This window comes from Leptonotus elevatus, chromosome 16, assembly GCF_054856555.1.
Source record: "Leptonotus elevatus isolate MCC_2025b chromosome 16, RoL_Lele_1.0, whole genome shotgun sequence".
NCBI classification, from domain to species: domain Eukaryota; kingdom Metazoa; phylum Chordata; class Actinopteri; order Syngnathiformes; family Syngnathidae; genus Leptonotus; species Leptonotus elevatus.
Window position 1 is genome coordinate 4176713 of NC_141254.1, and position 26722 is coordinate 4203434.

General features: G+C 37.4%; 1 protein-coding gene across 4 annotated transcripts; it reads left to right on the forward strand.

Annotated features, from left to right (window-relative positions):
• The first annotated feature begins 1320 nt into the window (after positions 1–1320).
• On the forward strand, positions 1321–25195 carry hyou1 (hypoxia up-regulated 1). 4 transcript variants are annotated; one of them, XM_086098679.1, is made up of 25 exons: positions 1321–1506; positions 1920–2123; positions 3503–3578; positions 3700–3793; positions 3926–4004; positions 4135–4289; positions 5782–5858; positions 6344–6525; positions 7156–7271; positions 8967–9153; positions 10245–10379; positions 10474–10556; positions 11414–11546; positions 15121–15305; positions 15393–15531; positions 16645–16702; positions 18304–18380; positions 18522–18659; positions 20270–20430; positions 20511–20598; positions 21554–21810; positions 21888–21972; positions 23582–23840; positions 23937–24041; positions 24110–25195. In XM_086098679.1, the coding sequence occupies exons 3-25, from the start codon at positions 3509–3511 to the stop codon at positions 24154–24156; spliced, it is 2910 nt and encodes a 969-aa protein (XP_085954805.1). In that variant the 5' UTR covers positions 1321–1506; positions 1920–2123; positions 3503–3508; the 3' UTR covers positions 24157–25195. The 4 variants fall into 4 exon arrangements, with proteins under 4 accessions (XP_085954805.1, XP_085954806.1, XP_085954804.1 ...); XM_086098680.1 differs by having other exon boundaries at positions 1923–2123; XM_086098678.1 differs by having other exon boundaries at positions 1923–1976.
• Positions 25196–26722: the final 1527 nt, after the last annotated feature.

Sequence of the window (26722 nt, forward strand, 5' to 3'; positions counted from 1 at the left end):
GACCTCCCTGGATGTGGCTGCAGGAGGCAATTAATTCGTTGAATTGGTGTGAAACATAAGAGATGGGGGGAGGGGGGGGGGAACAAATGGTAACAAAACAGCTAATAAAAAATAGAAGAGAGGACACTTTGCGCTACCTATTCTTTTAAAAAACTGTTCCATGATGTCAAGTCCAGAGTATCATCTGATTCACAGCTTTCTTCTTTGCATGTTAAAAAAAAAGTTATGGCCGAGGGTTGCATCCATGTTTTGGGACACACATCCCATGATTTTTTTTTTAAATATGTTTATTAAAAAAAATGTTTCCACAGTTACAAGACACAACAATGAAACAAATACAAAAAAAATGTAATCATACATTTTTGTTTTATGTGAGATTTAATTTGATTAGTGAGGGGGTGGGACAAGAGAAAAATGGCATCTTAGGGGGTACGCCAGACATATATTTTAAAAACTATTTTCAAGCAATTTTTTCCCCTCTTAGTTATATATATATATATATATATATATATATATATATATATATATATATATATATATACACATATATATATATATATATACACATATATATATATATATATATACATATATATATATATATATATATATATATATAATTTGTCTCGGGACAAATAAATGTACTCAGAAACTGCATGTTTTAGTAATTTGTATGTGGATATAAAGGCGTTAGGCTAAAACCACATAAGTTGCAATTTGGTCAATTTAATATTTTTTCAAAAATCTATATTATTGATCAATCAGTCTACACGTGTGGGTGTTACCAGTCGGAAGTGTGGAAATCCGCTTGCTCTCTTTGGGGAATGATGCAATTGTAATGGTTGTAGTTGAACAAACGTGCCGTTTTGGTGGTCTCCTGAACTGAACTGGGAGGTCGGAGTTAGGGGAGAAGATCCTGACTTCAATCTGACGACACTCGGCAATGGTGACCTCCATGGAGAGGCAGACCGTGACAAAAAAAATTGCCATTCATTGTTATTGTTAATGTCATTCGAAATAACTTCACGTAACATGATTTGTACTGGCTCCCTACATGACAATATTCCTTTATTTATGTAAATTATATATCATAAAAAAAAACTTTGCTGGAGGTCAACATGTGTTGTGATGAACCAGAACAACAAACAATTTATCATAATCAGGCATATTTGCTTTTTATTATTAACCTGGAACGCTTTGAGTTCGGAACTGGTGCAATCCGATTGGGAAGATCTGATTTCCCACCTTCCTCGAATGCAGCTTTAGACAGTCGAGACCCTGGCAGCTTGAGAACAACTTCCGGGTGGCTTTTAATGTTTTGAGGAGCAAGGAGCAAGGAACGTCGGCTATTTCAAAGTTCCGAACGTGGACCAACTGCCTGTGTTTACGTTTTTTTCACAGTACGTGGACCAATCACCAGATTGTGCGTAGACCTTGAGGGTTGGGTCTTGAATGCAGGGTCGTTGCAAAGCAACTCTTCTATGACATCAAGGTACTTGTCGGATGGTAAGAAGTGTTCTTCCAAATTAAGACCGTAAACAGTTTCCCCCAACAAACGAAATAGAAGGCTTTCATTTGTGAACGGTTATCTATTCTTATTATACATGTAACGTATATTCAATTATCACTCTTCATTATTCATTTAATTTATATTCACATTGCCATGGTGCTAAGTAAGAACTATTTTCAGTTGTAGGGTCAAAATTATTTTAACTACAAATTTCAAAAGTTTGTCTGCTTTTAATATTGAATTCAGTTTTATTTGTCTCAATAAATGCTGTAATAAAACGCATAATTATGCAATTGAATGGCCTACACTACATTGCACGAAAACATTTGGTAGTACAAAACCGGAAATAGTATATACCAATGTTTTGGCTTGATCTTTTCTTTTTTGTGTGTGTGTGTCTCCCGGCCAGCAGCGACTTCAGTGGATCCAATGAGGTGACGCCGCGTTCCGGGCCCGACTGATGAAGGCAAGCCGGTGATAAGCAGGGCTAAAACGATCCCCTCTTAAAAGCCAGAGCCTCTAAATAATTGAAGTGGGCACACTATCGGAAGAAAAACACGAAAGAGGGTAGTGTGGTGTTAGGCCCTTCCGCATTTGTATAACCTGAAGAACGGTAAGTTCACGATGTTCCAGTCATGCGGTTCTGTCTATACTGCACTGCTAGCTAAGAGCATGCTGTCAATTTCTAATAGTAGCATTTTTATGCAGCAATATGTTAATTAATACATGCCGCGGCTAGTTTGTACGGTATTAAATGGGAAAGTTAACGTAAAATATATAGTGAGTTTTACCTCATAATCGTAACTACTGACAAGTGGATGACATTAAAGCCAAAGCCAACTTTAAGGCTGATAAAGACAGGAAGGTAACGAGTTTTCTTTTGTCTACCGCTTATTTTTGTAACAAAAGTCTTCTCTCGGGATAAGTACATTTTAAGTGGTGAATTTATATTTATATAATTAATGCAATGGATATTTTCGCCGTGACCGGCAACTCTACTGCCAGCGCTGTTTTGCCGTGAACGGCTCTGATTAGTCAATCGCCTGAACGAGTCATGCACTGGGCGTGGTTCCTGCCTCGCTCCACCTACTTATAGGCTCTTGTCAAGAAATTGTAGTAAAATATAAAGAAATGTACTATGGTAAATGATATGGTACTTAATTTGTATAGCGCTTTTCCACCTTACAAGGCCCTCAAATCTTTTTACTTTTGATTATTCATTCACCTACTGATGACGGAACAACTCTGGGTTTGGTATCTTGCTCATGGATACTTCTACTTGGTCACAAAGACATGGGATAGAACCCACAAGCTTTGTGTTGCGAGACGACCACTCTACCACTGAGCCACACCACCTGCACTAAGCGGGATTCAAACTTGTGAGCCTGTGACCCACAGTTCCGAGGTGATCGCTTTAACCATTACGCTACAAACGTGGTTCATGCAAAATAGCACTAAGTGGCGATAAGATAAATAAAGGCGTTTGAAAGTGTCACACACTGACGTGATGTTAATCGTTTTACCATGGTGTTTATCAAATATTGTGCACAATTAATAAACATAAAAAAAAAAAAGAATACTAAAACTAAATCTAAGCATTTTTCAAAAAACTAAAACAAAAAAAACTAACAGAACCAACCTGAAAACTAAGACTAACTAAATTTAAATAACAAAACTCAAAACAAAATAAAAACTAACTAAAATGAAAATTCCCAAACTAAAATAACCCTGGCGACAAGCTCACATTTACTGGTGCAGAATATGTACTTGTATTTCTCGCGTGATTCACGGCAAAATAGCACTAAGTGGCGTGTTGCTGATCACAGCAAAATGTCCACTTTGTATAATTAAGCACAAACTAATGTACATCAGCAAGAGGAGACAACATTAATATAAAAACTAATGGAATAAAATATCTTAGATGAGTCAATTTAATGTGGTTATGCCTAATAAAAAAATAAACTTTAATTTCATATTCTATCATAATTTCAGATCATCATGGTTTGGAGAAAGCATCGATTGGCTGCTTTGTTCTGCCTGGTTCTAGTAATGTTGCCGTCTCACACTGGTATGAGTTGCACATAATATTTTTGTCCTGTCTATCTATCTACTGCAGTACGGTAGTGTGGGAAATGGAAAGTACAATAAATGTGATTAATAATGGAATGGTTTGTTTTATATGTATGCAGATGCTGTGGCTGTCATGTCAATAGATTTAGGGAGTGAATGGATGAAGATGGCAATAGTTAAACCTGGCGTGCCAATGGAGATTGTTCTCAACAAGTGGGTAGCAATAAACTTCAACCCAGGACACAAAGCATGCATATCTGTTTCACATCACTAATTCAGTGACAGTTAAAGGAATATAGTTGGATGTTACATGTCATGGTGTTATCACTTTTGGTTTATTTTCAGAGAGTCGAGGAGGAAAACACCTGCGGTTGTATGCCTCAAGGAAAATGAAAGACTTTTCGGTGACAATGCTTTAGGAGTGGTATGACATACTCAATTGTAACATTTGTTTGATGAAGTACCATCTGTAATTATATTTACACTGTCCATTCCATTGTTATACATTATGCATGCAGGCTTATGTTGTTCATGGTTGCTTCTTACCATTTCAGACTGTAAAGAACCCGAAAACTGTCTATCGACACCTGCAAAATCTCATGGGCAAGAAGTTCAACAACCCACAGATAGAGCTTTACCGGAAACAATTTCCTGAGCACCAACTGCAAACTGACCCAGTGCGAAGCACAATTTACTTTAAAGACTCAGAGTAAGTGTCTCTCTTTGTCTATGTGAATGTGGGGTTTGCACCTTAACATCAGCGTTCAGTTTCACAGCACAATTGTAAGTTTTAAGGCATAGCATTAAAAGTCCTGTTTTGTTTTGAAAGTTTAATCGGATTTATCTATGGTTTGCCTACCTGTGATCAGATGGCTAAAAAAAATCTTGGTGTCAGGTGGCGTACATTGTGAGGCATGTCAAATTTACTTTGCCTGTTTGAACAGACATGTCTTTGCTACTGTATTCAGAAATGTAATAATAAAATGATGACAATAATATATGAATATATATAAATACTATATAATAAAAAAAAAATATATATATATATATATATAATTAATACATTGTTTATCCATTCGTGGTAGGCAGGTAATCCCATTTTCTGCAAGAATGTTTTTTGAGTTCATACTGTGCCTGATACTAAACTGAACTGGATTACTAAATTGTTATGTTTCTGTATAGCAGGGGTGGCCAAGTTTAGTCCTCGAGAGCCCCTATCCAGCCTGTTTTTCATGTCTCCCTCCTTTAGCGCAGCTGAATCTAATGATTAGCAAGCTTTGCAGTCGCCTGATAACGATCCTGATCATGACTCCGGTGTGTTAGTGGAGAGAAACATGGAACACAGGCTGGATAGTGGCTCTCGAGGACCAAACTTGGCCACTCCTGTTGTATAGGGTATGCGAGATTAGGTTAGCCCAGAGGTGGGCAATCTCGGTCCTCGAGGGCCGGAGTCCTGCAGGTTTTGGAGGTTTGTCACTTCCAACACAAGCTGATTTCAGGATCGTTATCAGGCTTATGCAGAGCTTGCTGATGAGCTGATCATATATCAGCTGTGTTGGAGAAGGGCAACATGCAAAACCTGCAGGACTGCGGCTCTCGGTGCCCACCTCTGGGTTAGCCCATCAGTGGGAGCAATTTCTGTACACATTTTGTAAATTAATATAGGTTTTCAAAAATAAAGCTTGCTAGTGAAACATTGGTTTTATATTAATACTGGTTAAATTAAAAACACCCCTAAGAGAAATTCATAGTAAGTTAATAAAAACTAAAAAGTTAATTGAATTAAAATTTACAGAATAATTCACCCTTACCCTTGACAAGACGGCATTAGCAGTTATTGAAATCATGACTTTCTGTTGCCTCGCTCTTCTGTCAATCTCCTCCATCCTCAATGGAATTTCTAGTGGGTGGTGCTAGTATTAAACAGGAGCGAGAACTTTGGAAGTTGAAATTAGACAAATGGAATAAGCACAAAATAAGTTGAGTGTGGGCAGTGCTTGTCTGTAGTGGCTCAAGGGCGACAAAGTCCAGGTGTTTTTGTCCTGAACATTTTAGTGCAACACCAAATCTTGAGCTTTAAGTAGTGAAAATTGTGGTTCCACTCTGTATAGCAAAGCATTAAACTAAACTTTGTTTTTTGACCATTTTAAAACAAATACAAATGTTGTTCAGTAAGAAAACAATCTTTGTCCATTTATCAGGAAACTACAGTACACACCAGAAGAGCTTCTTGGGATGATGCTCAATTATTCTCGGGTACTGGCTCAGGACTTCGCAGGTCAGTTTCCCCGCCACCCCTTGCCCTCCGTTTCAGAGCCATTTTCAGCAATAAAGTTAATATTTTGTCCAGAATTAATTTGATAAGTTCATTACTTTTCCATCCATGTACAATTAATACCTTTAAAAACACTTTTTCCACTTGCTGTCTAATGAAGATGACATCACTTGTGCTGAGGAAATAGGTAACGACCAATTACGGCTCACCTGTTTTCTGGGTTTGATCAGCAAACTGAGCTATAATTGGCCGTTAACCTGTTTCCTCAGAACAGGTGATGTCATCTTCGGTCGAGGGCAAGTGGCAAAATTACTTCTTAAAGGTATTAATTGTTCATGAAAAATAATGAAGTTATCACATTAATTATAGACAAAACATATTATTACTGTTGAAAATGGCTCAATGAGTCAAGTATCCCTTTAAAACAATACTCAATTTGTCATTTGTTTTCATTTATTAACTTTCACTCTATTTTTCTCAACTTGTAGAACAGCCGATCAAAGATGCAGTTATCACTGTTCCAGCCTTTTTTAACCAGGCAGAGCGAAGGTCAGTCATGCAGGCTGCACAGATGGCAGGGCTGAAGGTCCTTCAACTCATCAATGACAACACAGCCGTGGCCTTGAACTATGGGGTCTTTAGAAGGAAAGATATCGACAGTACAGGCAAGGTAAAAGTCAGCATTAGTCTAAAAAGCTTTGTTCAGTCCTCAATACTTTATCACACCATTATTTATGCAAATTACAAATGTCAATGAGCCATTGAGCTCCTTAAAAAAAATTAACTGACAACAACTCAAGTTCCACACTACCCCCATCAGCCATGGAGTTCCTCAAGGTTCTGTACTCGGCCCCCCTCATGTTCAGTCTATCCACAATTGGATGGCTAAAAATTCACTAAACTGAATTAAAACTGAACTTATCACCAGACCAAAATCTCTTTCCCTCTAGACAGAAAATACCCCTCGTGATCAATGGTCACAATGTCATCCCCTCCCACTTACTCTTTCCAACCCTTCATACCAATCGCCTATAAATCACAACGCTAAAACATCCTTCTTCTATCTCCGTAACAGTACATTCCATCCATCCATTTTCTTAACCGTTTACTCCTCACAAGGGTCGCGGGGTTGCTGGAGCCTATCCCAGCTGGCTTCGGGCAGTAGGCTTCCACAAAGCCTTGATCACTCTGACACCAACCTTTCTTGTCATTGGCATTTTAACTATCATTTTGAAATATTCATTTGAAATATCGGGAGTGTGAAACAGTTGCTAAATTATCTCATATTGTTTCCTTCCAGAATGTGATGTTTTATGATATGGGCTCAGGCAGCACAAGTGCTACCATTGTCACATATCAGACTGTGAAAACAAAGGAGTCTGGCACCCAGCCCCAGTTGCAGATTCGAGGTGTCGGGTAAGTCCATAAAACGTTAGATGATTGCTCACCATATTGTTTGTATGTATTTGTCTTTATAGTTGTTTACATTTTATGATCAGATGAAAACAATTATTGTATCGTGATTTCCGGACTACAAGCTGCACATGACTGTTAGCCGCAGGTGTTTCAATGTTACCGCACCGGTGTATATAAGGGTTCCCACTACCAGAGAGGATTGTCGGGACAGGGATAATTGTTTGGGAACACAAAGCGTCCCATTTCTTAACATCTTGAACAACATTCCTGAGGTGCACAAATAATACAGCGCACGTCCTGCAGTCACAGTAGTAGTACAATATAATAACAGAACAAAACTTACAGCGCTTCATGAGACAATAACATCAAATGGTTAAATTAAATCCATTTTTAAAAGTGCTTGCCAGTCACACGACAGTAAAGGTGCATTAATAATACGGCTGTACAAAAATACATTACTGTAACAAAAATAACCAGCCTACTATAGCAGAATGGCCTCGTCAGCCACTCTCCCCTTTGTGGTCGTTCTCAAAACCAAAAAACTCCTCTTCGTCAGTGTCAGAATGGATCAGGTTGATTGCCTTTAACATAAATGCAGCATTTTATACACTTCTGTTTCTTTTTCATAAAGAGGGCGCAAACTGTCTCTCTGTCGTTCTGTCTCTCCTACTGTATTTGGGCTCACTCGCTCTTGTGACCTGGTGGATAAGTGAATGCAAGTGAAAATTAGCGTCTTATAATCTAGAAATTACGGTTTGTCAAAGCATCTTGTAAACACTTGTTTTTAAAGGTGCTATACAAATAGTTTATTATTATTATTGTTGTTGTTGTTGTTATCATCATCATCATCATAAGGATAGTTGTCATAGAAAAGCGCACCACTATAATAAACACTGTTGAATAAATTAATTTTCGGACTACTCAAAATCTAGCATTATTTTTAATAGACAGGATTTTCTGTATTGAATGTTAGTTGAGGTCAAACGTTTCTGCTTCAATTTTCTCAATGTTTCAAAGTTCTTAGAAATACACTTTTTGGTGGTCTTTTATTCAAGATATTTGCTTTTATTGCTACGTTCTGATTACAGTTTATTTTTCTGACTCACGTAACAAAGTTGATTGTCTGTCGGTTCAAAAGTTTGCACACACCTTGAATCTTGGAGAAATTGAGGCCTGAGCACCTCACTGTTATTTCATGGCTGGGTCAGAGGGAAGTCTGGGCTTCTTTGCTTAAGTTGCTCTCCCTGCGACCTAACCCCATATAAGGGAAAGAGGATGGATATTGTACTGTACATGCAAAATCATAAAACTAGATGGTGACAGGTGTGTTGAATTGCCATGCGTTTCTATTTGCGATTAAAGTATCGAATGTGCAAAAGTTAGCCATTGCTACTTTTCATGATAATGAATGTTGCATCGCTGAACACAGCAAACGCAAACTACCTTTTGATTTCAAGTGGAAAAGCTTCTGGCAATTAGGACACCCAAATCATATAAATACACTTGCATCCCTGGTTGAGAGCACTCAAGCCAATGGTAGTGGGTACAATGGCATGAAGAAACCTACCTCATGGCTTCCGGTGATTGTCTCTCAGAGCCTTTATAAGCAATTACACCATTTTGAAAGAACTACAATGTCTTCATTTTTTTTTCTATTTTAACAGCGACACACTTTATTCTTTTCATGTTCTCCAGGTTTGATCGTGGGTTGGGTGGGTTTGAGATGGATTTGCGCCTTCGCGATCATTTGGCTGGTCTGTTCAACGGGCAGAAAAAGACCACAAAAGATGTGAGTGAGAACCACCGGGCCATGGCCAAGCTACTCAAGGAGGCCCAGAGGCTAAAGACAGTGCTTAGTGCAAATGCAGAATTCATGGCCCAGGTGAGTCCAGCTACTAGAACAGTCATTTAGTCAAGAATATCACCACAATAATGTTATTAATCAATAATTTAAATTCATGTTGAAATTTCAAATCTGACAATTAGTGATGTCCCGATCTAGTCACATAATTTTCAGCTGATTGGGGGTGTGGGGCAAAAATATTGTGACTTTTTAAAATTTCAGAAGATGAAAACCCCAAGTGAGCAAATATTCCAAAACTTGTCAAATGGAATAGTCTTAAAAATTAGAATCTTAATTTTTATTTTTTTATTAATTAAATTTAAAATTTAAAGCAAAAATATTATAGAATTTTGAACCCAACTTTAAGAGTTTTTTCTGGGGTGTTGGTCATAGTGACAATAACAGACCCCATGCACACACAACCAATTACGGTTCAGCTTCAGAAAACAGGTGGGCTGTGATTGGTTATTACCTTGGGTCCTGAGCAACTGTGATGTAATTTTCAGTCAACAGCAAGTGGCAAAATCGCCGCCCCCTGAGATGGCTAGAAATTGGTAGAAACCCTGAAACCCAAATGTATTCAGTATACAACAAAAACAAAGATGAGCACTTTTTCTTCTTACTGCATTGCCAAGGTATCGGATTGGGACTTGGTATTGGCAGATACGTAAACTCTGACTTGGGTGCTAAAAAAAAGTGTGATTGGGACAAACCTTCTGACAATAGTTGATTAGCATTGTATTCGTAGATGATATCAAGCAGAAAGATTTGTTTCTGTTCAAATTGATCAGTGTAATCCTGAGAATACACACATCACCCTACAGTAGAACCTCGGTGCATGGATTTAACTCTCAGAAGAGTGTACGCGGCGGCAAAGCATAATATATCTTCCCATTAAAATGAAGGGAAATAGAATGAATCCATTCCAGTGTTACACATGTATGTAATACAAAATTTGTATAAATTGTCTGGCGTTGATGAAAAGTTCCTGTACATTTTCTGTGCTTGTATACTGCAGTTCGTCCGTTTGGTTGCGCGTCAGTTAGCCACATTAGCCCATTAGCTTTGGGCATAAGCCGTTTCTAGGCATTTTTTCTACAGACCATCACACTGTGCTGATGTTTTTTCAGGTCGAAGGATTAATAGATGAAATTGACTTCAAGGCTAAGGTAACCAGAGCCGAGTTTGAAGAGCTGTGTGCGGATCTATTCGAAAGAGTGCCTCAACCGGTGCACGATGCCCTCACTGTTGCAGAAATGAGTCTGGTCTGTATTCAATATTAAGTCACACTATATGGATAATTTTAGTGACAGTAATAAAAATGGAAAGTAATTTGAAATCCATATTTTTCAACAATAGGATGAAATTGAACAGGTGATTTTAGTTGGTGGCTCTACCCGTGTCCCTAAGGTTCAGGAAGTACTGCTCAAAGCAGTGGGAAAGTAAGTGTCAACTTGGAAGTCTAATCTTACTTAATTGGCATGTCTCTAGTTGTGGGAATGCTGAATTACAGCATTTTATTCTCCCCACTTTTTTGCCTTGCAATAACTCCCACATAATGCATCCGATTTACACCGTGCAAATTTCAACTTGCTTTAAAAAAATCCACGCCTGATTCCACGTTACACTACTTACAGTTTTCACAAAATTTAACATTAAATATAAACATCTCCTTATTCATTTTCAATGGGACTGGCATTTAACTTTTTCTAAGTCCCTCATTCATACATACATACATGCATATATACATACAATTTATCATCATTACCAGCTGTCTGATACTGCTCGGTGGCACAGTTGGTAAATTGCCCAGTAACCAGGAGGTCGCAGGATTGAATCCCACCTTCGACTGTACATTGCAAATTTATCCATGGCCATTATGCTAAGTGATATACATATTTACCAACTGACCATCATATCAGGAAATGGATTATAATTTCACTGAAATGATTAAATGCATGTTAGCTTTCAACATCAGATGACACTTTTCAAAATAAACATGCCATTAGCCAGGATTTTGGACAAGTCGAGTTAGCCCGGTGGTTAGAGGAAGTGCCTGCCACCTGGTTGAAATCTCACTTGGCCCACATTTTATTACATTCGATGGTTTTCTACCAACTGACTATCAGATCAGGAAATGGATTATACTTTCACTGAAATATTTAAGCACATCCATTCAAATCTTAGCATTGAGCTTTTCAGCATTCCCACGCAATTTTTGCAGAATTGTCTAGTGCACATAAGGACTTGATAATTCTGTTTACTTGAACTTAAATTGCAACGCATTTTTTCCTGATAGAGAGGAGTTGGGAAAAAACATCAATGCGGATGAGGCTGCCGCCATGGGAGCAGTGTATCAGGCTGCTGTTCTCAGTAAGGCCTTCAAAGTCACACCATTCCTGGTCCGAGACGCAGCTGTCTACCCCATTCAGGTCAGTTCACTTTAGCTTATGGACATCACACAACTTTTTAATTATTCCTAATATTACTTTACAAAAAACAATCCCTAATATTATTTTATTTACTAAAAAAGAACAATTACCCGTTTTTTAAAACATCTTTGTCACTTTTCTTTGATACCTTTTTATTTTTCCAGTGACATTTACTTAGATTTTGGTTGTAATAATAATCCATTCACCTCTTCCGTCATATGTGTCACTTCCTGTTTCCACCACAATACACGGTTAAATGAGTACTGAAGCACTTGTAGAAGCACCTTTTGCTGCAATTACAGCTGCAAGCCTTTTGGGACATGTTTCTTATCAGTTTTGCACATCTAGTTTTGCATGTTATACCTTGAAAAACAGAAAACGGCTCCAGCTCAGGTAGGTTAAAAAGAGCGTTTGGGAACAGCTGTTTTCAAATCTTTCCATAGATTCTTAAAATTAATTGGATTCAGGTCTGGACTTTTGTCTTGGCCATTTGAACATTTGCATAGTCTACAGTTGTGGCCAAAACTTTTGAGTGACACAAATATTAATTTTTACAAAATCTACTGCCTCATTTTTGATTATGGCAATTTGAATGTACTCTAGAATTTCATGCACAGTGATCAGATTAATTGAAATTTGCTAAGTCCATATTTCCTAAAGTGGATTCAGTTGCGGGATCGGGCCACCACCAGTGTGGAGCTTGCTCAGGGATGGCAGCAGGCAGGTGTGAGTGCATCTGAGGCTAAGACTTTTGGTGGATGGCCTGGTGCAAAGCAGCCACTTCTCTCCAAGAAAAACATCAGGGACAAACTGATATTCTGCAAAAGATGCAGGGATTGGTCTGCTGAGGACTGGGGTAAAGTCATTTTCTCTGATGAATCCCCTTTCCGATTGTTTGGGGCATCTGGAAAAAAGCTTGTCTGGAGAAGGCGAGCGCTACCATCCGTCCGGTGTCATGCCAACAGTAAAGCATCCTGATACCATTTATGTGTGGGGTTGCTTCTCAGCCAAGGGACTGGGCTCACTCAAAATTTTGCCTAAAAACACAGCCATGAATAAAGAATGGTACCAAAACATCCTCAGAGAGCAACTTCTCCCAACCATACAGAAACAGTTTTGTGACAAACAATTCCTTTTCCAGCATGATGGAGCACCTTTCCATTAGGCAAAAGTGATAACAATGTGGGTCAGAGAGAACAACATCAACGTTTTGGGTCCATGGACAGGAAACTCCCCAAACCTTAATCCTATTGAGAATTTGTGGTCAATCCTCAAGAGGCGGGTGGACAAACAAAAACCAACAAGTTTTGACAAACTCCAAGCATTGATTATGCAAGAATGGGCTGCCATCTGCCAGGATGTGGCCCAGAAGTTAATTGACAGCATGCCAGGGCGAATTGCAGAGGTCTTGGAAAAAGAAAAAAAAAAGGTTGACACTGCAAATATTGACACTTTGCAAAAATGTCATTTAATTGTCAATAAAAGCCTTTGACACTTGTAAAATTATTGTAATTATATTTCAGTATATCATAGTAACACCTAACAAAAATATCTAAAAACACTGAAGTAGCAAAGTTTGTGAAAACCAATACTTTGTGTAATTCTCAAAACTTTTGGCCATGACTGTAGTTCCATTGTTGATTTTGCTTTATTTTTAGGATCATTGTCTTGTTGGAAGGTAAACCTCCGTGCTAGACTCAGGTTTTTTTTTTTTCATACTCCAAAAGGTTTTCTTTCAGATCTGCTCTGTCAATCTTCCCACTGCTGAAAAAAGGTAGCCACGGACCATGAAGCTGCCAGAATGCAGTTTCCCAGGTGGCTTGTGGGAAACATCAAACGGGACATTTCATGGTTTTCTTTGAAAAATTGGTTTTTGCTTCTCTTGCCACTCTTTGATTAAGGCCAGATTTCTGCGGCGTATGACTAATAGTTGGACCTATAGACAGATTCTCCCACCGTTCGCTGTGGATTTATGCAATTGATCCAGAGTGATCATGGGCCTCTTGGGTGCATCTCAGATCAGTGCTCTCCTTCTTTGGGCTAACAGTTTTTCGAGCAGGGGCACCATCTTTGGTCCTCGATGGCACCTATCCAGCATGTTTTGGATGTTTGCCGCCTCCAACGTGATCAGGATGAGCTGATAATATGAATCTGGTGTGTTGGAAGAGGAGAAACATCCAAAACATGCTGGATAGGTATCCTCAAGGCCTCGGGTCTTATTAGGTTCACAGCGGTCTCTCTCCATTTTAATATGATTGAACAGTGCTCAGCGAGATAAGAGTGCATTCATACTCAGACTAAATTACTCACAGGTGGACTCTATTGATAAAATGAAATATTGTATACATTTTGTTACACTTAATGAAATTATGATAAATTAATTTTTGAAGCATGAATTGTGACAAAAGGTTAAAGGGGGGCTAATACTTTGGCAAGGCACTGTATAGTGTAGCCCACTCGTGCTCAAGTTTGGTCCTTAAGAGCCCCTATCCAGCCTGTTTTCCATGTTTCCCTCCTGCAGCACAGCTAAATCTAATGATCAGCTAATCAGCAAGCTTTGCAGAAGCCTGATAACAATCCTGATCATGAATCAAGTGTGTTAGTGGAGAGAGACTTGGAAAACAAGCTGGAAAGGGGCTCTCGAGGACCAAACTTGAGCACCCCTGGTTTAGCCGATCGTGTCTTGGTTTTTACTAGGGGTGTCAAGCGATTACAATTTTTAATCATCATTAATCGCATGACTCGCACATTTTATATCTGTTCTAAATGTACAATGAAATACTTTAAGTTTTCATACTCTTTAACATAAAAGTGGAAATAAATGTTAAACTAATAGAAATATGGCTGCATCTTTTAGTTATTGATACAGTAATTTCATAATTCATAAAATTTAGTTAGTTAAAAAGATTTACTGTACTGTAAAAAACGAGTGTGATATTGATTTGTGTTCAGTTCATATTTCTGCCACTAGATGGCATAATTGCGTTTGCAAGACTTTGGTGACAGCTCAGCGCATTTTTCTTTTCATATTTAAGAGCGATCTAATCTTTAACATGAAGTAACTTGTGAAATTCTTCACATTTTTAAAATTGTACAATACAACTTGACCCTAGTCTCTACAAATATAAGCATTATTATTACATTTATTACTGCTAAATTTTGACGTGGATGTGTCTGTTGCATTGCGACTGGAATTCCCCAAGTACAGGTTTTCTTAGTAAGGGGTGGTCATTATTTATGTGTAAAAATAGTGGTGTTAAAGGAACTTTAAATTAACTCAAAATTAACACACACATTTTGACACCCCTAGTTTTTACTGAGTTGAATATGCTCAGCGATTAGGATAATTGCTGCTCATCCTATATCATGACCTCAGTCCAAAAAGGCATGGACACCCCTCATATTACAAAATATCCCATTGAGGCGTAGCTAATAATATTTAGTAAAAATTTATATTTAAAGAATTGGGCAGCAGATGTGGACATTAAGCAGTGTTTTTGTTGATGCCAAGTTGTTGTTTTCTTTTAGTAGGACACCACCGTAACACTCAGCACTTGTGATTACATTTTCTTAGGTGGAGTTCACGCGTGAGGTTGAGGAAGAAGGTGCCAAAACCTTGAAACACAGCAAACGTATCCTCTTTCAGAGGATGGCACCCTATCCCCAGCGAAAGGTCATCACATTCAACCGCTACAATGATGACTTTGATTTCAACATCAACTATGGCGATCTCAGCTTCCTGTCGCAGGAGGACCTCAGGTAGCTTTTGTGTTCTGGAATTCCCATTCAAATGTACCTGTAACTGAATACCACATTCATATCTCTCATCCATCTTGTGAATTGCAGCGTGTTCGGCTCTGTCAATCTGACCACAGTCAAGTTGTCCGGAGTGGGCAGCAGCTTTCAAAAGCATGCACATGCAGAATCCAAGGGTATTAAGGCCCACTTCAACATGGATGAAAGTGGAGTTCTCCTACTGGATCGGGTAAGTGTAACATTTTTATCATTTCAACTAAAGAGGGATATCCTGTGTCTTAATAAATACCACATTGGATGTGCTTTACAAAAGGTAAAATTATACATAGCATTTCATGCCCAAATTATTTTCTAAATCCTCTACCAAGTATAGGAAGTAGGAGTGTCAGGCGATTAAAAAATTAAAATCATAGTTAATCGCATGACTTCAATAGTTAACTCGTGATTAATCGAAAGTGTTATATCTGTTCTAAATGTACAATGAATTGTTAAAAAAAAGTTTTCCTACTCTTGACAAAAAAGTGGAACAAAATGTTAAACTAATATTTTAGTCATTAGCTGCTTTTCCATCAAAAGCCCAGGATATTTGAGTTCCAGGTAAAGGGAGTTATTGGTTGTAAAAGTTTCGCAGGTAATTTGTAATTGTGTTTCCACAGCGTTTTAGAGTTCTTGGTAAATTATTCAAATGAGTTTGATGACGTATGAGTTTGATAAGCCCAGCTGCTGTAAAAACAACCCCCCCCCCCCCCAACCAATCAGCCTTGGTCAGTGCAGCCCGCCCCCTCAAAGTTCCAGCCTGGCTCAGCAAGACCCTGCTGCTGAGATAGTACTCCGATGCCCCCCGGGAAATTGTTGTTGGTGAAAAAACGCACAAACTGAATTTTACCAAGGTAAATTGAAAAGTTCTCCAAAAGTTCCGGCGGTGGAAAAGCCCCTATTGATTCAGTAATTTTATGGTTGGTCTTCTTTTGCCACTAGATGGCATAATTGCATTTGTAAGACATTGGTGACAGCTTAGTGCATCCTTCTTTTCAAAGTAAGAGCTATCTAATCTTTAACATGAAGTAACTTGTGAAATTCTGCAATTTTTTTAAATTGTAAAATACAACTTTACCCTAGTCTCCACAAATATATACATTATTATTACATTTATTACTGCTCAATTTTGACGTGGATGTGTCTGCTGAGTTGCAACTGGAATTCCCCCTCTACAGGCTTTCCAAGTAAGGGGCGGTCTTTAATCGTGCATTAAAAAAATGGTGGCGTTAAAGGGACTTTAACTCAAAATTAACACACTAATTTTGACGCCCTAATAGGAAGTAATAACTTTTTTTTTTCACAGGTGGAGTCTGTTTTTGAAACCATTGTGGAGGAGGAGGAAGAAGAATCCACATTAACTAGTAAGTTTTTCAGTACAAAATAAAAGTTAAGGGACACAACTTATATTTACAGTGTAGCTGGGAAGTATTCGCAGTGTTTCACAGTTTCTACATTTTGGTACGTGACCTCATCCCAAAATGGATTAAATTCATTGTTTTCCTCAAGATTCTACACACAAAACCCCTGACATGTTTTTGTTTTAATGTTAGCAAATTTATTTAAAAAATAAAGAAGGCTTCACATGTACGTAAGTATTCACAGCTTTTGTGAATGTTGAAACATTTGGCATTAATTGCACGTGTTGTTCTTAGCTTATTAGTGTATTTGTGTATCAATTTAAAATATATTACCATTCCCTCCAACAATATTTAGATTGCATTCGCTTAAAACAAGTATGAGAAGATAAATGGGCAAAGGGACCAATTGCCCAATATTACACAACAATGGGATAAGACTTTGACACTTAACAAGGCACATTTAGCAAACGTTACGGCAACAAGATTAAGGCAGCTAACAAACGCACTTCATTTTATTTAGTCTATACTATACTACTTCATCGAATTGACGTTTACTTAAAACTCATTTGCTCCCGAAGACATATTTATATTATTTTAAATACATACAGAAGGCCTTGATGCAGAATGCATGAAGCCATGGTAGTTATTCCAAAAACGGGCAGCACGTGGCAGCAGAGTATAAGAGCTCAACCAGGGCCATGTTACAACAAGCTGTTTGCCCCACTGATGAAAGAAGAGACTCTAATCTTTCTTTTGGTAGGTTCCATGTTTTTATAGCAATAGAACACAATATACTGTGGGCCTTGCAAAATCAGTCAAATCCATTAAAACAGCCGTGAGCAAAGGGGATTGCTTCAGGGAAAATGGCTGGGAGTGAATTAGTTAAGACAGTAATGGTAGGTGGCTTCCCCTCATGCTTTATTGCTGGGCTGTGTTATGCTTTTTGATGTGTTGTTTTTGTACAGACGGGGTGTAATATAGTTAGTTTTGTTTCTAATCACGTATTACAATTTTGTTACTATTACAAACTGCACTGAGACCAAGTTGAAGCAATGGAGGAACGAGTGTCGGCGAACAAAGAATAACGAAGAACTTTGTGGACGTACTGTAATGACTGGAGAAATCAGAATAAATTTCAACATGCCAGAAAAAAATTACTTCTAGGCAGAAGAAACAATATTATTCAGTACATACTGGAGAAAGCCGAAGGCTGTGACCCCACTTCATTCCTTAAGCATATTAGTCCTGTTATTTATTTATTTTTAGCCCTGCTGTCTGAACCACTGATCGTGCAGTGATGTCACAGACTTGGTAAGCTTGTAGCAATTTAAACGAGAGCAAGAAAGTACCAACTTCTAATTCTGCAAATTCAACAAATTACTAATGTCAGTTTTTTACAACCTATACCATAAAACTTGGAAGAGTGCATTTTAACAAAAACTTTTATTTTTGAAAATAATTATCATTGGGAAATTTTTAAAACATTCAAATTATTCCCTAGCAGTTGATAACTTGAAAATTGTTGAGTGCTGATTTATCAAATCAGAAAAAACATAATTTGCTGCTGCACAATAAAACGGAGTCCACCTTTTTCTGTCTCTCAGAACTGGGTAACACAATTTCTACAATGTTCGGAGGAGGACCTCCAGAAGTTGCCCCAAATGTGACTGAACCAGTCCAGGTAAATATATTTTAATGGAAGATTGTGGATATGATGACACCTGTAAAATGCCAACATTTTTTTTAGGACTTTAACACTGTCCAATAAAGTTCACAACAAATAAAATACGTATGTCTGGAAAATACTGCTTTGTGTTTTCAGGATGAGGAGGATACATCTGGAAAAGAGGGCAAGGATGAGAATAAGGTGGAGAGTACCAAAGAGGAATCAGACGAAAGTGTGACAGAGGAGAAAAAGCAGGAGAAGACGGACGATGCAGGCCCTTTGACTGATGACAAGGTAAATATGAAAATTGATTGTCAATAGATGATGTCTTATCATGGACAATATCAAGGCTATCATGCAAGTAAACAATTCTTAATTGTAGATATAATGAGGGCTGATGGTGTGAAGAATGGTTTCACACCATACAGCGCTTCTTGAGAACACAAAACTGATGTTGTTTTTAAGGCTAGGTCAGCTTTTAATGGTACAGTCCACTATTTTGAATTTACTATGGAATTTTTTCCCAATATTTGGAGAGAGAGAAAAAATGTTCCCAAGATAAAACGGCACTGATGAAAACGAGTCAAATCAACATGCCAGCTATTTGCACAGACACACTGCATTGTTCCTGAATTTAGAAGATAGATAGATAGATAGGATAATTAATAAATTGGTAATCCATTCATGAACATCCACTTGCATCAAAAATTATTTCATATCATTGTCATTATACCAAATCCAATATCATTCCATGGAACGCCACATTTTCACAATCACATTGCACGTTTCACCAATAACATTCCATATAATTTAATATCTTTCTACATCTTGTCATTCCATATAATGTAATATCTTTCAAGTTTCATCTACATATTTTACATCATTCCACTTTATTTAGTGTCATTCTACATGATTTCATTATTTTTCGTTCTTTTTCATTCAGTATTTCAGCGTTCACACACAATTTCGCCAGAATTTTTTTTCTAGGTATGATTTATTTTCTTACGGTTTTTTTTGAAGCGCTTATTTCACATTTCTTGACGATTCTGACCAGTTCAACTAAAAATCCAAGCTATTATTTTTGTCATTCCAACAATTCAATTTTCCCACAATATAACATTTTTCACCCCAAAAAAGTCCCCATTCATTCCCAGTGATATTCAACAGATTCACATTGTTCCGATTTTCAGCATTTGCACAGTTCCCACACCATTTTTTTTTACCTATGTATTGCACATTTTTCACCAATATAATTGCACATCATTCCATATCTTTAAATATGGTTCCATATGTCAATGTCATGACACATTTTTCCATTTACAAATATATCATTCCACATTATTCTGTATCATTACAGATATCATATAATACCATTTGACATTATTTCATATCTTTCAAAAAGCTTTTCATTTCATTCAATATTGTTCCACATCATTCCTCTATATTGTTCTTGCAATATCATCGTCAATGTCATGCCACATTTTTCACTATCACATTGCACATTTTTCACCAATGATTTCACGTCATTCCTTATCATTACATATAATTTCATATGCTTTAATATCATACCACACTTTTCATCAACATAGTATATACAGTATTCCACATTTTTTCACCAAAAGCATTCCACATCTTACAGTATCATTCCATATGGTTAAATATTTTTTCATTCATTATTCACATGTAATTGCATTTTCTAGTTTGTGTAGTTTAGTTCAAGAAGACTATAAAAAAAAAAAGTCAAATTTTATGACCACTTCATGGAAAAATCCAGGTACTGTAAATCTAAAGGGTTCATATGCAGTATGTCTGAAGATTGGTTAAAATGAAAATGTGATGATTAATATGGATAATGAAATTTCCCATTACCGTTAAAATAAGGTAGAACATTAATTATGTTACAGGAGGGACAGGATGATGAAAAGAAAGCCAAGGCAGAAAGTCAAGATGAAAACGTGGCTGTACCTCTGAAAAAGGCAAAGATCTCAGAAGACATCCCGATTGAGCTCATCACCAACGATGTGTTGGATCCCACTGATAATGACCTTAAAGCTTCCATAAAGAAGTAAAGAATTAGTTTCCATTCCTGTAGTTCCAATCTCCTTCTCTTGCTTATCAAGCAACAAATTGTTTGATCTTTTTCAGGCTGCTAGATTTGACAGAGCGAGACCTGGCCAAACAAGAAAGGGAAAAAATGCTCAACACCCTGGAAGCTTTTATCTTTGAAACTCAGGTAAGCCAGCCATCTGTTTATTTTCTTAGGCTTGTCCGGGGTCTAGTTCTGGGTAATGTTCCCTCTAAGCTGCACGCGGGTGCAATTAATTAATTCAAACCCAAAAACCATATATATATATATATATATATATGCTCTAGCATAAAAATCTAAAATGTTTTTTTTTGGAGTGAAGGACAAAGTATTAAAAAAAACATATGTTTACATTGTATGTATGTATGTATATGTTTGTTCCTATAAGGCGCTCAGGGTTATGTTGAGTTCAGTTGTGGAAGTTTTGTTTATATCAACAGGGCAGTTTCCAAATAGTCGTCTGAAGTTAAACTATATTAATGCTAGGGGTGTTATGTGAGTAAAAATTTTAATCACATGATTTCAGTAGTTAATTCATGATTATTCACAAATTTTATATCTGTTCTAAATGTGCAATAATTTTTTTTCAAAGTTTTCATACTCTTGTAAACATAAAATTGGGGGGGGGAGTTAAACTAATAGAAATATGGCTGCATCTTTTAGTCATTAATACAGTAATTTCATAAATTCATAATATTGAGTTAAAATTCTAAATATGTACTCTAAAAAAAATAGTGATATTATTATTACCACTAGATGGCATAATTGCATTTGTAAGACAGCTCAGTGCATTTTTTTTTCATATTATAAGCTGTCAAATCTTTAACATGAAGTAACTTGTGAAATTCTAAACTTTTCTTTTTAAAATTGTAAAATACAGTTTTATCCCAGTCTCCACAGATATATGCATTATTATTAAATGTGTTACTGCTCAATTTTGACGTGGACGTGTACAGGCATTCCAAGTCGGGCGGTCATCAATCGCGTGTTTAAAAAAATGAGTGCTGTTAAAGGAACTATAAATTAACTTTCTGGGACCCTTACAGGACAGGATGATGATGATGATGATGAAGTTCACATGCTATTTGCATGTCTTTTCCAGGACAAGTTATACCAGGAGGAATACCAGCTTGTGGTGACAGATGAGGAGGGGGAACAGATTTCCTCCAAGTTAAATGAAGCCTCAGCGTGGATGGATGAGGACGGCTACACTGCCACCACCAAACAGCTTAAGGAAAAGCTTTCTCAGCTGAAGACTATGTGCAAGGACATGTTTTTCCGGGTGGAAGAACGACGCAAGTGGCCTGATCGTCTGGCTGCCCTGGACACTATGCTCAACACTTCCAGCATCTTCCTGAGGTGAGCATTCACATCAGGATGCTACTTTTATTATATTTTAGTTGTTTTGACATTTTTTTCCCTCCATTCTCTCAAAGGAGTGCAAAGCTAATTCCAGAAGATGATCAATTTTTTTCTCAAGTTGAACTGAATGCATTGGAAAAAGTAATCAATGAGACAATGGTAGGTGGCTTATTCATTTTTGTTCTTCACTATGGTTCTAAAGTTAGATAGAAACTTTCAGCCTTTTTTTGTCACAGTTTTGATTGAGCACTTTTCATGCCTTTTGAGCTAGCTTCAGTGCCCTAACAAAGTTGGGATGATGCCTGTGGGAATTCTGCAATGCCAGCGTAGGGAATGTAGGCTTTAACACCTGACATGCACGTTGACTATCTGATTAGACATTTCTGCTTACTATGTACAGGGCTTGACTTAACTTTTTTAGCTATCAACTTTCTCAGTTTGTCAAACCAGAACATAATTCGGGGTGGGTGCAGGATGGTGGTAAGTACGGCAAAACAATGCATGCTGTAGCGTAGCTTAGCGTATCATACTTTTCTATGAAGTAGGGTACTTAATATGTACTGAGATGCTACCTTTTGGCATCTGTGTTTACATTTTTCTTACCTAATGAAAGGGGGGGGGGGTTACATAAAAAAAATTGGGATATCAGATAATCTTTTCAGACCAATTTAAGCACTCAACTCTTCATTAGTCACCGATACAGATACAAGTGCCGGTAATTAGTAGTTTTGATACATATAATTGCCACGCACAAAACCCCCCGATAATTTTTAAAGAATGACCTATATATCTCAATATAGCAAATTCCCTTCAAATTGCATGAAATTATTAGCAATTATATTTTTTCGATGTGTTCATAAGACATCAGTGGCCTTGTGGTAGAGTGTCCGCCCTGAGACTGGGAGGTTGTGGGTTCAATCCCTGGCCGGGTTCTACCAAAGACTATAAAAATGGATGGGACTCATTGCCACCCTGCTTGACATTCAGCATTACGGGTTGGGGGGTTAGATCACCAAATGATTCCAGAGCGCGGCCCCTGCTGCTGCTCACCACTGCCCTCAGGGGGATGGGTCAAATGCGGACAATCAGTGGTCCTTTAACTTTTGTATAGAACACACAATAAAATGAATTAAAGAAATAAAATAAAACAAATAATCAAGGGGCCAGAAAGTAATTGTTGTGGCAACTCAAGTTGTCATTGTCTAATTCAACTGTGGCGTCTCAGTCTGACCACTGGGTGGCACTCACGTGACGACGTACGTGAAGAACTAATCTGATGGCATTTTAAAAGCGCTCTACTGCAGTGCTAAGCTACAAATAAGAAGTTGGAAAATGTGAATTAAAAATATATATATATACTGTAGATCCAAATCCGAAAGATCCAATCACAAATATTTTTTAAAAATAAAATAAATCAAGGAGCCAGAAAGTAATTTAGGAATAACTACCATTTAAATAATAGTTGTTGCAACTCAAGTTGTCATTGTCTAATTCAACTGTGGCGTCTCAGTCTGGGTGGCACTCACTTAACGCCGAACGCGAAGAAGAAATAATCTGACTGCAATTCAGAGCGCTCTACTGCAGTGCTAAACTACAAATGAGAGGTTGGAAAATGAATTAAAAACAAACCTGTAGATAATTCTAAAACTGGTTGTTGAGAATTACAAGACTGATCAATCCCGAATATCTGGTACAAAAGCTGTTCAGCTGTTGAAAGAGAGAAGATGTCTTTTTGAAGTAATGCATGAAAACCGCACCATCTTTCCAGACATGGAGGAATGAGACTGCCGCTGAGCAAGAGAAACGTTCTCCAAAAGAGCGTCCAATCTTGCTCTCCAAAGACATTGAAGCAAAGCTTTCCCTGCTGGACCGAGAAGTCAACTATCTGCTCAACAAGGCAAAGTTTGCCAAACCCAAGTCTAAAGCCAAGGCCAAGAATACCACCAGCTCTGAGAAAAGCAGCAAGGCCAACAACACGGCTGAACAAAAAGCCATCCCTCCTGCAGAGGAGAGCTCTGACAAAAGTGGTGGGTTGATGCTTGCACGCTGTAAACACAATCAAGCATTGATATGTGATCAACAGAATACCAGTACTGTATGTTGACTTATTGTTTCAAATATAGAAAGCCTAGAAGACAAGCCGCCAGTAGATGCTGCGCCCACAGAGGAAAGCACTGCTCAGATAGAATCCGACAGCCAATCACAGCTCACAGAAGAAACAAAAACAGGTTGGTTTGTTGTATAATTTTATGATGACAGAACATTTGCTATTGTTTCTCTTTGTCTTCATTTTCAGGAACTGAGAAAGCCAAAGTGGAGAACCACATAGAAGATGAATTATAACAACTGGAACTGGGAAAATAATCACAATATTTATTGACGGTGTAAATGTTTGAAGTTTTTCATTTTTGATCTGATTGATGATGTTATTGGTTCAAAGACTGGGATGACTTGTCTCTGTTCTCTCATGTTAGTCTGAGCAGCATACGCTTCACACTGTGATGAAGAAATTTAATTCACTAACTTTGTTTTTTGTTGAAGTTTATGTTGTGTTCTCTGCACTGTATTTGTATCCTAATCATCCCGACAGCCCAACGTGCATCCCTGCCAACCCTGTCCTTGGAAAGAGCAAGAAAAAAAAAACGTGTACAATTTCGGTATCAAGCAATCACCTTATTGCCTCTGGAGTTGATTGTGAGCCCTCTGTCAGAAAAAAAAACTTGTTTGAGTGTACTATTCCAAATAGTACTACAGTATGTTATTTCCAGTTTATTTGAGCGAGATGGGGCGCTATGGTATTTTTTGTTTTTTGTTCCAGTTGGACTAATAAATATTAAATTGACAAATTAGAAAAATATGAAGTGGTAGTTGATGGTTTTCTTGTAAAAAAAAAAAAAAAAAGGGATTGTAAAGGTCTTTAAATAGAATTTTCCTCTCACCTCTGCGTTTCAATGACTTCCTTTTGTGATATTCTTTCTTCATGGGCAAGAAGATCTTTAATCTTAATGCACCGCCAGCATTTCATGTCCGTTATGTATTACTGGTTAATGAAAAGTTGACAAATTAAAGAGAAAAGTAACAGTAATTGGTCATTGATGGTTTTCTTGTTAAAATGAAATTAAGGGTCTTCACATTTGTCATTTTCTGCTCATCTCTTGCTTGTCAATTGGGCCTGAAGATTTTTAATGCAGCGCCAGCATTTCATGTGTATTTTGAATTATTTGTTTAAAGCATTACAATCCCTGTATTTCAAAAGGATGTAACAATTATTGTTGACAAGGATGAACCGATATAAATGACACGTTTATATTTTTTCTGCATTTTCTAATTAAACCACATGAAAGGCTCTGTTCTGGTGAACATTAAGCTTGTTCTAAACTAATATTGCTTTGTCAGTTGTCATTTGTTTGAAAGGGGATATTCGTGGATTCACAATGCTAATGTCTTTATTGCCTGTAAATTAAAAAAAAATGTTTTAAAATTATTTTAGTTTAGTAATATTAGCCGAGGCAGCACAATTGATACTTCAGGGTATCCAAAGATTATGCCAAATAATTTGTTTAATAAATACATTTTAATCGGAGTCTCTAACTGTTGAAATATATTGAAGTACATATTAAGCATGCAGGAGATTTTTGTACATAATGTACTGTTTATTAATGTACAAAAACGAAGTCTATGAAATGACATCCGTGTTTAACATGATTGACATTTTAACACATACACTTGGTTAGTTTAATTCGTTTAAGGAACAAGTCGTATTTTGTCCCCGTATTTCATTTTCCACACACCCTATGAAAAAATTATTTGTTCCTCGTACTACTACTTTATTTACAGCCACATAATTGTATTAATGTGTTAAGTGTTCAAACTGTTTTGAGTGTGATGTTTAAATATCTTATTTTGAAATCTATGTTTTTAATTTGGAAGGCCGCTACGTACTTCTGTTTCCTGTTTCACGTCTCCATTCGTCATTCAGCTCATGCATTTATTGTTAGCTTGTGCAAAACAACGTTAACTTATCGATGTCCGTCCAAAACAAACTATCTGAACATAAAAGTTATTGTAAACAGTCGGTTACGTCTCACGAGGAAACCAACATGACATTGCCGAAAACATGTAATCTTGATTGGACCTTTTCTTCTCTAGACTCCTAGTGAGGTGGATTTCAACATTTTGTGGTAAATAGCGCCAGTTACTGTGCAGGAGAGGCATAACAGTTAGTAGGCGTCTGATTGAAGAAAAAAAATGCTGGCAGGCTGCATTGCGAAACATGCGGCGCCGTGCCGCCACCAAATTGAGGCGGGTTATGGCTCTCTTGAATCAGCTTAAAGCGGATATATGTTTTATCCAAGAGACTCACATGCTAAATAAGGAAGTTACACGACTTAAAGGGAACTGGATTGGGGCACTGTACCACTCTACATTTATTAGTAGAGCTCGGGGTGCGGCTATAGTTATCAGAAAAGGTATTCCTTTTGTGGTATATAAGTCTGTTTTCGATATAAATGGCAGGTATGTCATGATTTCGGGAACACTTCAAGGTACACCACTTCTATTAGTCTGTGTCTATGGCCCTAACTGGGACAACGTCTCTTTTTTTACAAACATTTTTGTTGCTTTTCCGAACATTCAAAACCATTATATAACTATGGGGGACAACTTTAATCTTGTTCAGGATCCAATGCTCGATCGTTCAGCTAATAAATCAGTTCCACTTAAGCGGTCGGCAAGGACCTTGCTCACACTCTCTCAGCAGTATGGCTTTACCGCCGATCCTTGGAGACAATAATTCTCGAATGCTAAGTCTTTCTCCTTTTTCTCTAATTTTCATCATACGTATTCACGTATTGATTATTTTTCTTTTAGATGTGTGATTGCTTTCAAAGATTGTATGTGTGGACTATCA